Source organism: Sitodiplosis mosellana, unplaced genomic scaffold, assembly GCF_009176505.1.
Source record: "Sitodiplosis mosellana isolate CC-2019 unplaced genomic scaffold, AAFC_SMos_1.0 Smas_scaffold_1, whole genome shotgun sequence".
In the NCBI taxonomy this organism is placed as follows: Eukaryota; Metazoa; Arthropoda; class Insecta; order Diptera; family Cecidomyiidae; genus Sitodiplosis; species Sitodiplosis mosellana.
Window position 1 is genome coordinate 1,154,741 of NW_022595244.1, and position 10,437 is coordinate 1,165,177.

General features: G+C 35.2%; 4 protein-coding genes across 4 annotated transcripts; 1 reads left to right on the forward strand and 3 right to left on the reverse strand.

The window, feature by feature from the left end:
• Positions 1-131: 131 nt before the first annotated feature.
• LOC129570142 (zinc finger protein 311-like) lies at positions 132-1,932 on the forward strand. The gene is made up of 4 exons (XM_055449621.1): positions 132-886; positions 960-1,045; positions 1,177-1,376; positions 1,474-1,932. The coding sequence occupies exons 1-4, from the start codon at positions 238-240 to the stop codon at positions 1,652-1,654; spliced, it is 1,116 nt and encodes a 371-aa protein (XP_055305596.1). The 5' UTR covers positions 132-237; the 3' UTR covers positions 1,655-1,932.
• LOC129570148 (thialysine N-epsilon-acetyltransferase-like) lies at positions 1,827-5,935 on the reverse strand. The gene is made up of 4 exons (XM_055449634.1): positions 5,694-5,935; positions 3,696-3,747; positions 3,550-3,637; positions 1,827-2,270 (listed from the first exon to the last, which is right to left on the reverse strand). Exons 1-4 carry the CDS (start codon positions 5,754-5,756, stop codon positions 1,952-1,954), a joined length of 522 nt encoding a protein of 173 aa, XP_055305609.1. The 5' UTR covers positions 5,757-5,935; the 3' UTR covers positions 1,827-1,951.
• Positions 5,936-6,943: 1,008 nt separating this feature from the next.
• Positions 6,944-7,693, reverse strand: LOC129576782 (thialysine N-epsilon-acetyltransferase-like). Its single transcript, XM_055462474.1, has 4 exons — positions 7,667-7,693; positions 7,512-7,560; positions 7,367-7,454; positions 6,944-7,247 (listed from the first exon to the last, which is right to left on the reverse strand). The coding sequence occupies exons 1-4, from the start codon at positions 7,691-7,693 to the stop codon at positions 6,944-6,946; spliced, it is 468 nt and encodes a 155-aa protein (XP_055318449.1).
• A 373-nt stretch (positions 7,694-8,066) lies between these two features.
• Positions 8,067-9,248, reverse strand: LOC129570157 (uncharacterized). The gene is made up of 5 exons (XM_055449646.1): positions 8,920-9,248; positions 8,803-8,854; positions 8,647-8,734; positions 8,522-8,558; positions 8,067-8,437 (listed from the first exon to the last, which is right to left on the reverse strand). The coding sequence occupies exons 1-5, from the start codon at positions 8,980-8,982 to the stop codon at positions 8,168-8,170; spliced, it is 510 nt and encodes a 169-aa protein (XP_055305621.1). The 5' UTR covers positions 8,983-9,248; the 3' UTR covers positions 8,067-8,167.
• Positions 9,249-10,437: the final 1,189 nt, after the last annotated feature.

Below are 10,437 nucleotides of genomic sequence, written 5' to 3' on the forward strand. Positions count from 1 at the left end.
CCCTTTCTAACGAACTGCGATCATAGATTCCAAATTATGTGAAAGCTTCAGTTCAACAGAACGAAATTCAGTTGTGATATTTACACTCAACAAATTTATGTCAAAATTCACGCGTGACACGTCCACGTCGTGTTGAAATGTTGTCATTTCCCCAGCATTCAATTTATATAAAAAAACTCATTAGATAAGTTTTATACCTGGGCAATTTCTCTTTCGCTTGTCGTCATTGAACATTTTATGTATTACTGCCAAAACTGTAAGACGTGTGTTCGAATGGCGTCAATTTCGTTTAAATGCTTTATTTGTGATATGCCCTGTGTGGCTATTGATAAGAACCGTGGATTCAACATCGCGAGCACATTGGCGATGCCATTGTCTGCTGTTCTCGAGAAATGTTTACGTGTTGTGGCCGATGTCGAGTGTGAATACTTTTGCACGACATGTGCCGAGAAAATTGAAGAGTACGACCGTCTGGTGTGGCAAAGTCAACGAATTGAAAAAGAGTTGCATGCACAATTCCAAAATAAATCCATAAAATTTGAGGCAGATGACCAACGTCCAATTATTAGCAATGGAATCATATGGGATCGAGATCGAGTTAATGAGGTGTTGATTGAAATGGCCACTGGACATAATGATGTGGACGTGGAGAGAAAACCAAATATTGAACTGTTGAATTTGGATCTCGAACCACAGAATGGAAGAGACAATGAAATGAAGAGGAAGATTGGAAATGATAAAAATGGGTCTAACAAAAAGTTCGATAGCCAAAAAGATGCACCAATTTTGGAAAATAAAGTTTCATGTGACTATTGTGGCCGGACATATCGATCAAAGAGCGCTCTCAGTGTGCACATTGTGAAGCATATCGACAAAAATCCGTTTGGTAAAATTTAGACAATTCAATCACTAGGTATATAATAAAAAATATTTATTCAATTTTGCTTTCCATTTTATAGAGTGTAATTTGTGTGGAAAAACTTTCACACAACGAGGTGGTATGGTTCGACACATGCGAATCCACAGTGGAGAACGACGTCATCAGGTAAATGATACAATGAATGAAAGAAAAAAGCAATTTAAATCCAAAAAAAAAAACAAATTTATCAAATCATAGAACATTTAAAGTAGACTTTTGCCATAAATGAAATGAAAATCGCCTCAAAATTTTTCCAGTGTGACGTTTGCGGCAAGCGTTTTATCCATACTGCATCATTTAATGTCCATAAAAAGATTCACGCTGGTGAAAGACCGAAAAAATGTACGGTGTGTGGTTCCAATTTTCGTTCAAACAGTCACGTCGCAAGGCATATGCGAACTCACACTGGGGAAAAACCATTCAAATGTGAAGTTTGTGGTCAAAAATTTGCTCAAAGGTATACAACTGCTCAATGCTCATGGACATGAAGTTGTTAAAGGCTTAATATGAGAATTACTCACGCAATTTTCTCTCTATTTTCTTCTTCTAATAAGGTACAATTTGACAACTCACCAAAAAACACACGAGAGAGACCAGGGAGAGCCACTGAAACATTACAAGTGTCTCGTTTGTCCGGAGACATTCATTCGCCGTGAAAAATTGGATGATCATTTAGTACAAGCCCACCAAGCGATTGAAACCTCAATTTCACTCGGCGTGTTCAATTCCGCATAAAAATGTACTTGAATGTACCGTGATAATGTTGACATTGTTTAGGTTACTCTATTAATGATGCCAACAATTTGAGCATATATTTTATTTTAACAGAATATACTAACCATCACTTGTTCACAATGAGAATGAATCATCACTCACCCATTTTTTTAAATCAAAACTAATGAATATATTTTTTTATATTCAAACATGTTGATTTTTCATATATTGTTTATAAACTATTAAGTACAATGCTCCTTGAAATATAAGCATAAACATTTATGCACAATTTACATTGATTCAATGAAGTTTATGGTTTCATTTGGTGCCGTTTGCGATCGACTCGATTGCTTGGCGGTCGTAGCGAGTGTAATGCCAGCCTTCCTTTTCGGTTAAATTGCTGCCACCCAATTTTTCGTAAAATTTTCGTGCTGGATTCCAATCGAGGACATGCAATTCCAAACGATTTGCATTCATCTCTTTGGCATGTTTCGCAATCTCAATGAATAATAACTTTCCAACGCCTTGTTTTCGATATGATGGTCTCACGTAAAGATCTTCCAAAAATACGCTTCGACCCTGCCAGGTTGAGTATGTGTAGAAGCACAGCGCGTATCCAACGATTCCTAGTGATGAGCTGTGTGGAAAAAAAGTGAGAAAGAACCTTTAGATGCGATCACCTTTTTGATTCAATTAAAAAAATTCAAGAGCTCAAAAGTTGTAGAAGAATGTCGTTTTTCGTTCCATTCCTTTTCAATCTTCAATTCAGTTGTTTTTTTTTTCCTCTAAATTTCTATATTTAAAACGTTTGTCGGGGCTCAAAGATTGTAATGTACAATTTTGTCCACATAAATACAATAAAAATCTATTTCATAGAAAAGCAACAAATTACTGTATAGTTGGTCGCATAGCATTTGACAGTCAAAGGAAACGGCGACGACGATGTGCAACCAAAACAATAAAAGTCCGCAAACACAAGGAAGGCAAATGTCTCTCTCTCTTTTTCTTCATATTTTTTTTGTTCTGATCGACATTCTTATCTTTTGTCGGTTCACCACCATGAGCATACCCGCCTTGAGTCACATACGACCGTATGTTTGCGAGAGAGCCCAACCGAGCACATTAATCCAGATAAGGAAATTAAATATTTGAGCGAAGTTACATTTCAATTTCTTTCGCTAAGGAAAAAAAAAGAAGAAATAATAACAAGAAGGAAAATATTATAAAAATGGCCATTCCGTTCCTTATCACTCGACATTTGTTTACCCGGCATTCGAACGCATTGCTTGGATCATGCATTCCATGATGTTGGCGTTGGTGATTTTTGAAAAGAATAATTGTCATGAATTTAAAAAAAAACAGTAAATATTCCAGGAGTTGACTACAAATTTTTCTGATCTTGACTTGAAAATGAATCAAAGTGAATATTTCTTTGATTTGAGTGATAAAACTTCGCCCAAAAATTAACTGCAAAAATTATTCCATTCGACATTTTGTTACATTGTATTTCGAACTACTCGGAAAACTGCGTCATGTTGCCACCGCAATGCAGAAAATATTCCATGAATTGTCAATGAAATGCTTGAGATATTCTTTTAATTACTTCGATATAATATCAATAGATATTTCAGCAAATATTTATTCGCCTCTAGAAAACGGTTCAATCTCGTTAATTTTATTTGCAATGTTCGTGGAATGTCGAATAGTGTAATAAGCCAATTCTCGCCTTGTTTACTTCAATTTCGAATAAAAACTGGTCGTTGACTTATTGTTAGTGTTGTCAGTTTATTAATAAACTCTCCGGACGAATGACGTTAATTGTATTTTTCGTTCTATTTTTTCTCTTCGGTACAAATGAAGCGTAGTTTCATGAGCTTATACTAAGGATTTAATAAAAAAAAAAAGAAGCAACTAACCCGTTCGATGAATCAGTTCCCTCAGCGACGAAGCAGAAAAATAGTGGAGAAGTATTGCTCCCGTCAAATCCACCGTCTCTGTACAAGTCTATGGTGTCAAATTGTCTATTAATAATGAACAGTTGATAAAATCAAAGATAACCTACCATTGAGCGTTAGCTGTGGCCCATTTGGCATCTTTTCAAAGTCAGCCAATTCCTATAGAAAAAACAGCAAATTTTGATATGTAAACAATTATTATTTCCCACATTCAATTGGAGAGCCTTAATCTTTTGAACCGGCTCTTAGTTTTCTCCCTCTCTCTAATGAACGGAAAAAAATACACCACAATACGTCACAAAAAGGTTCATTTATTCAATTCATGACTTATTTCTTATCATTTTCGGTTTTTTTTTCTGTTTCGTTTGGGCATCGCGGTTATCGTGTATTCGGCTGCGCTTATCGCGTTTCGTGTTCGAAAATTTATTTACTATTAAATGTTTTCCCTTTTTTTGTTCGTTTCGGCCACAAGACAGACACACATCGTGGTGAGAAGTGTACACATGCACTCTGTATACTTTACTTTATTATCGATAGATCAATAGAGAATCATGACATTTCCATTTTTTTCAATTATTTATGGTTTCATAAAATTTAAAACGAAGCTCACGGCAAATCCAAGCGATAACGATCGGTTTACTCTGTGTGTGTATGTGCGTGTTTCGTTCGATTGGGTTGATTTTGTAAATATTTAGCCTGATATTTGTATAGACCGTTCATTTTAACACTTCAATGAAATAGTTCTCGGGTTAAACCCTTTCCCATTCGATGTCAACAGTTCTATTTTGCTGAAACTCGCGTCTTTTTACGTCGACGTCAAAAACGATTGATCGGAGTTGAATTTGCATAAATCAGGTCATTTGAAAAACAGCACGAGAATATTCTTCTCCCTAAAAAGTTTAGTTAGAGCAAAAATAAGCTGACGGTTTCTAACACATGCGGCTCATGTATTGAGCCGTTAGTCATTATAATAAAATGAAACCAATGGAAAATCGGATGATTTACATCATATTTATGGAAACGAGAGAATACAGTTTGGCCTTTGACTTTCGACACTCCGATCAAGAATGAAGTATAAAGAGTGAAACGAAGTAATCAGACGATTGATAAGGAATAAAGTCTTGTGACAACGAAACAGCGATTGCTGTCGTGTATGAGACTTTAGTTTTCAAGAAACTGCGCACAACAACTGGAAAATGTAATTAGGCAACTAGAGTTTGGCATTTTCCCCCGTTTCGTTTGTTCATTCGTTCGTTTGATTTTTTTTTCGCTGCAAGATTTACGACACTTTTGGTGCATTTCTAATCGGAAAACAAATAAAGAAAACGGAGAGAGGATAGTGCAAGCCTTTTGCGGTTCATGGGTACATTCGGCCATATCCATTCATACACAGCCATTATTGGTTTGAATGAAATCATACTGAGCGTTTGATGACTTTGTTTCAGGGTTTTAAGTTCACATAAACAGGCAAATTGTGCGCTGAGTCAGCAATGGACTGACAAACGACGATAATATTGTTGTGTTTGAGTATTCATGCAATAAGATGCAAAGCAAAACAGACTCAAAGAAAGGCCAAAAAAGAGAAACCAAAGAAAATATAAAAACTATTTTTCGGGTAAATGGCGCAGTGGCGATAAAACAAACAATGTTCTTCTTCTTCCTTTTTCTTCTATTCTGGTTGTTGTCGTGTTCAAAAGCCAGTGGTTGTATGTGCACTCGTTTTTATGGTAAATTTGTCCTCGGAAATGATTAAATTTATGGAAAACCAATTCGGTTCGGTTGAGGCTACTTGAATACATTACGGTTGCAGGTATTTATTGGTTCCATGCTAACAATCTAAATGGGTTTTGCTTCTTTTCTTGTCTGTAAAACCAAGGACAAACCCGTGCACAATGCAACCGAAATGAGATGATTGTGCATTTTCGCAAAATCATATTGCAACATTTGCGCATGGAATGAACTTTGGTTGTCACATCACTCAGCTCAAAATGAAACAATCTTTGCCCTCACTTTGTCATCTCAAGTGTGAAAAATTACATGTCTCTTTCGAAACGATTTTCATTAATGTTTTCTCAAAAAGAGTGCACTCTGTATTTTAAACCGACCTGAATTAAGCCTAAAATTGCTGGCATATCACTTTTTATTGCTTTTCGTACTGAAAACGCCATTTCAAACACACTTATTAGAGAAAAAAAACAAGTTGCCAATAGAAATGTTATTCAACGCGACAATCACTGTATAACTTCACCGGCTACCGAAAACAAAACTAAGAAGAAGAAAAAAATTGAATGCGATCCGCAGCGCCGAAGTAAATCTTCTGACGTTGACAGAGCAACTGTCAAATTCTGGATATGACATTTAATTGTGAAGGAGTGCTCGTCATTTTATACTCTGATTGTAAAGTATGTTTGATTACGGCCGTTGATATGATATGAATATCATGGAGTGACGTGCGATGAACGCGCGAACTCATATCAAAGACAAAAGCAAGCCACTTTCTGATAAATTGGTAAAGGGAATTTTGATATTTAGTGTGCGCCTGCACTTCATTTCTACAGCGGAAAAAATGTATATGGAGAGAGAGAGAGAGAGAGAGAGAGAGAAGACATTCACACAAGTTGGTTTAGATTAGATAACGCGCTCCGTTATTTTTCGTGTCATTTACACAGTTTTTATTTCGTATTCGGTTTGCATTTGAATTAAATGGAATCAATTCTTATCAATTGAAAGAGGGGAAAAGACGGCAAAAACTAAACAACCAAAACAGGAACTAAAAAAAGTAGCAAATTCTCCTTCTTTTTTTCGAATATTTCCCGAAACGCAACTGATAAAAAACCATACCAGTGCAAGAAAACAATCACGACCCACACACAGAACGGAATTATTGTTTTTTTTTCTTCTATTCGTGTGTTTGTGTCTATGATATTTATTTTAAAGTTTCAGTGGTAAGTCAATATGAATAGAAACGCCCGCTGTGACGGTATCATTCTGAGTCTGGCTCTATTTTTGTTTACCAGTAACCATTTATGCGAATCGATAAGCAACGTCCTTCGATAAGAAAAATGCACGAGACACCAAACGATAAAAACACCAAGTTTCGAAATGCAAATATTGAACATTTTTTGCAATTTAAAAAAAAATGATAAGACCATTTAAAAAAAACTACAACAATGTTGATACCAAAACGTAGATAGGATTGTGGTAGTACACTAAGAACATATGATGGAAGTCGATTCAAAACCAGTTTGGTATTTTATTATGATTTGAAACTATGTGGGAATGACATTCTTCAAAGATTTTTTTAAAATAAGAACCATTCTTGGAATTTTATGCAAATCCATTCAGCCTGTTTGCATTAAATTGCATGAAATTTATTTTTGACATCGTACAAGCGATAGTAAACATGGCCTTCTTTTTCGGCAGCATTTATTGCACCCATCCCTTTGTAGAATTTACGAGCTGGATTATGTTCATTCACGTGCAGCTCAATGCGATTGCATCCAATTTCCTTGGCATATTTAACTACTGCATGGAAGATCAATTTACCTACACCTTTTGATCGATGCGAATCACACACGAGAATGTTGCGCATGTAGATGGTGCGCCCGTCCCACGAATACGAATACGAACACAATGTAAATCCAACGGCGGATGGCAGTCTGTAGAATGAAATCGTTTGGTTTTCAATTTAATAATGAAAAGTCTTGAGAGGTGATTATAGATCATAGAAGATGACAGTCAGCATACGAGCGTCACTCACTGAGTGACGCGTACTAACCCATTCGAATCTTTTATTTCTGTATCCTCTGCCAGTAAAGCAAAGAAATATGGAATGTTACCGTCGAAACCACCATCTCTATACAAATCTAAAATGCAATTTTGAAATAATTGACAATAGAATGAAAACTAATACAAAAAATTACTTTCAACGGTGATTTTTGGTGCTTTTTCTTTTAAAGTAGCGGCCAGGTCCTGCAAAATATTTAAATCTATGATTGAAGAGGGATGAAAAAAATGCGTAAAATCGCAGATTATTGCGAAAAAACTAGTTTTAATTTTGTGAACGAATTCAACGTACGTTCATCAATTTAAAAACGGTTGGCATGTTTTTTTGGTGGCTCTCCTAATTGTTATCGTCATTTTTCTGCAATTTTCTATGATTTTTACAAATGTTTTGCTATAAGTTGAATGCTGTAACAGCAATACACTGATGTAACTCTTACGAAAGCGAATGAGCAACTGTAATCCAATTATTAGCGAAACATATTATTTATGAACATCATTTTAAGTAGTTGTTATAAGGATTTTCGAGATATCATGTGTCTTTATTTTGCCCCTTTTTTCGCACGACAATCTAAAATACTTTGAATTATCTCGAAAAAATGCCTTCGTCATTAGAGCATTTTCAGGAATTAAACGTTCATTGGGTAGTTAAAAACAATAGCAGTATATTGAATAAACGGAAACACAGCTTAGCGTTTGTTTGTTTTACCAACTTTATTTTCATTCGGAATCAAAGCCATGAGATAATTTGCTAAAAAATAAATTCTAATGCCTTCGTTTGATTTTCACGCTGATATCATTCTTGACCAAAGTGGTGGATAGCATCTTCATTTAGACGATAATATTCGTAACCTGTTCGAAGCGTGTAATTAACCGCGCCCATTTTCTTATAGAATTCCTTTGCCGGATTCCATTCAGGCACAAGAAATTCCATTCGATGGCATCCCGTTTCCTTGGCATATTTCACTAGTTCCCCGAAAATTAATTTACCAACACCTTTCAGACGATGTGATGGCTTCACAAACATATTCCGCATAAACATCGATTTTCCGCCCAAGCAGTATATCTTGAAGAAATGGTTAAAAGTATCATCAATGCTGTTCTAATGACAAAAATAAAAAATCAAGTGTTATCCACATTTTATATTTACATAGGAATACATCGTATATCCAACTGGAGCAAGCGATCTGGTTGATTAGAAAAAGAAGAGGAGCGAAATAATAATAAGAATTCAACTTGAACGATACTTTGCATTAGTATTCATTGAATACAAACCCGTCTGGATTTTTGTGATCTGAATCTTCGGCCAGAAGAACGAAGAAATAAGCGTGACCACCGTCAAATCCACCATCTCTATACAAATCTAATAGATTCGATGATTTTGAATTTGAGTTGATATGCAAAGTGTAAAAATTAAACAAAAAACCTCACCATCCAAATGAATCGCTGGTGGACTTCCTACTTGCATGTACTCAGCCAAACCCTTCATAGATACATTGAAAAAAAAACAAATTAAAGTAAGCGTTGTCGCATCAAATAGCAACTCACCTTCATCAGCTCATAGACGACGGGCATATCACCTTTGAGTGCCTTTCTTATTGTGATTGTCATGTTTATTTTGCAATTTTCTAGTATTGTCAATTTCTAATTAAATTTAATGTTGGAAAAACAAATATTTGAAATATTGCTCTGAACAAAGCGAGCGAATGACTGTTGCTTATGCCCAATATTTCTGTCGAAAATCATACTTTGACTCAGTTATCAATGTTCGTATCAATTATAGGGTTTTTTGTTCTGAATTTTTTTTGATAAGACCTTAATCGTATTAACCTTTTGCATAGTATAAAAAACATACGGAATATTCGCACTTTTATCATGAAAAATGACCAAAAATAAAATTTAAGGAATAGAAACGCAAACAGTTTGGTCGTTTTTATCGAATAAGTTCTTTTCTTTATTTATTTATGATTTAAAAGCGATTTTTCTTTCAAAAAATTCAAATAATTTCTTTAGAAATTATCTCGAAGAAAATGTTCAAAAATAAAGGCAAACGTTATTATTGTCTGCTGGAGTTGATGACGTCATACACGCGATAAGAGTGACATCCAGCCTTTTCAGTTGTGTTCAAGGCTCCCATTTTTTCATAGAATTTCAAAGCCGGGTCAGAGTCAAATACGTTAAATTCCATGCGACCGCATCCTACTTGCTTCGCAGGCTTGAGCATTTCGTTGAAAAGTGACTCGCCAATATCCTTTGATCGATGTGGTTCACTCACATAAATTTGATTCACGGAAATCGCTTTTCCGTCCCAGAGTACATATACGACGCCATTGTAAATCCATTGATTGCAGACAGCCTACATCGATTCAACCGAATTAATTCCCTTTTGTTACGAAATATTTCAAAGTACCAACCCATATGAATCTACTATTTCAAAAGCAAAGAAAGAAGCTGGACCGCCTTCAAATCCACCATCTATGTACAAATCTGCAACATGCATTCAAATCCATTGTTTTGAGGTAAACGCTTACAATTTGAAACATGAAAAGATGACGTTCCAATGTCATTTTTGGTGCATGCTTTGATGACCAAAATTTCGTTTCATTTCTTTAGAAATGAGAAGTAGCAAATATTGTGGAATTGAAAAGAAGAGAAGAACGAAGAAGAATATAAATGAGTCACTCACTTGCATCAGTGCAAAAATTGCTGGTATATCACTTTTTAACGCTTTTTTTCTGTTCAATTTATTTCATTTGAGACCGACGGGAATTCTATGTATAATCTTGTATTCAACATCTCTCTTGTACTGACACAGTATTTTTTTTCATTTTATTAAGATTTCATTTGGAATGAACTTCTTGATTAGTTTATTAAATTATATCTCGATTGAGTCGATAACATTTTTGTACAAATAGTGACAGAGAACACCGGACGTTGAGGTCAAATTAATGGCTCCCATTTTTTCGTAGAGGTTTGTTGCCGGATTGAAATTCACTACATAAAAATCAATGCAATTATAACCATGTTCCGTGACATATTGCCAATGAAAAGGAATTTGCCAATGCC

What these genes read in the sequence shown, in the direction of transcription:
- LOC129570142 (XM_055449621.1), top strand. Translation starts at nt 238, where the DNA reads ATGTATTACTGCCAAAACTGTAAGACGTGTGTTCGAATGGCGTCAATT. An exon ending in GTGGAGAACGACGTCATCAG is followed by an intron (nt 1,046 to 1,176) that starts GTAAATGATACA and finishes AAATTTTTCCAG; the next exon opens with TGTGACGTTTGCGGCAAGCG. An exon ending in GGTCAAAAATTTGCTCAAAG is followed by an intron (nt 1,377 to 1,473) that starts GTATACAACTGC and finishes TCTTCTAATAAG; the next exon opens with GTACAATTTGACAACTCACC.
- LOC129576782 (XM_055462474.1), bottom strand. Translation starts at nt 7,693, where the DNA reads ATGCCAACCGTTTTTAAATTGATGAAC. An exon ending in CCGTTTTTAAATTGATGAAC is followed by an intron (nt 7,561 to 7,666) that starts GTACGTTGAATT and finishes AATATTTTGCAG; the next exon opens with GACCTGGCCGCTACTTTAAA. An exon ending in GAAATAAAAGATTCGAATGG is followed by an intron (nt 7,248 to 7,366) that starts GTTAGTACGCGT and finishes TTCATTCTACAG; the next exon opens with ACTGCCATCCGCCGTTGGAT.
- LOC129570148 (XM_055449634.1), bottom strand. Translation starts at nt 5,756, where the DNA reads ATGGCGTTTTCAGTACGAAAAGCAATAAAAAGTGATATGCCAGCAATT. An exon ending in GCCACAGCTAACGCTCAATG is followed by an intron (nt 3,638 to 3,695) that starts GTAGGTTATCTT and finishes TTGACACCATAG; the next exon opens with ACTTGTACAGAGACGGTGGA. An exon ending in GGAACTGATTCATCGAACGG is followed by an intron (nt 2,271 to 3,549) that starts GTTAGTTGCTTC and finishes TTTTCCACACAG; the next exon opens with CTCATCACTAGGAATCGTTG.
- LOC129570157 (XM_055449646.1), bottom strand. Translation starts at nt 8,982, where the DNA reads ATGACAATCACAATAAGAAAGGCACTCAAAGGTGATATGCCCGTCGTC. An exon ending in ACCAGCGATTCATTTGGATG is followed by an intron (nt 8,735 to 8,802) that starts GTGAGGTTTTTT and finishes CGAATCTATTAG; the next exon opens with ATTTGTATAGAGATGGTGGA. An exon ending in GATCACAAAAATCCAGACGG is followed by an intron (nt 8,559 to 8,646) that starts GTTTGTATTCAA and finishes CTAATCAACCAG; the next exon opens with ATCGCTTGCTCCAGTTGGAT.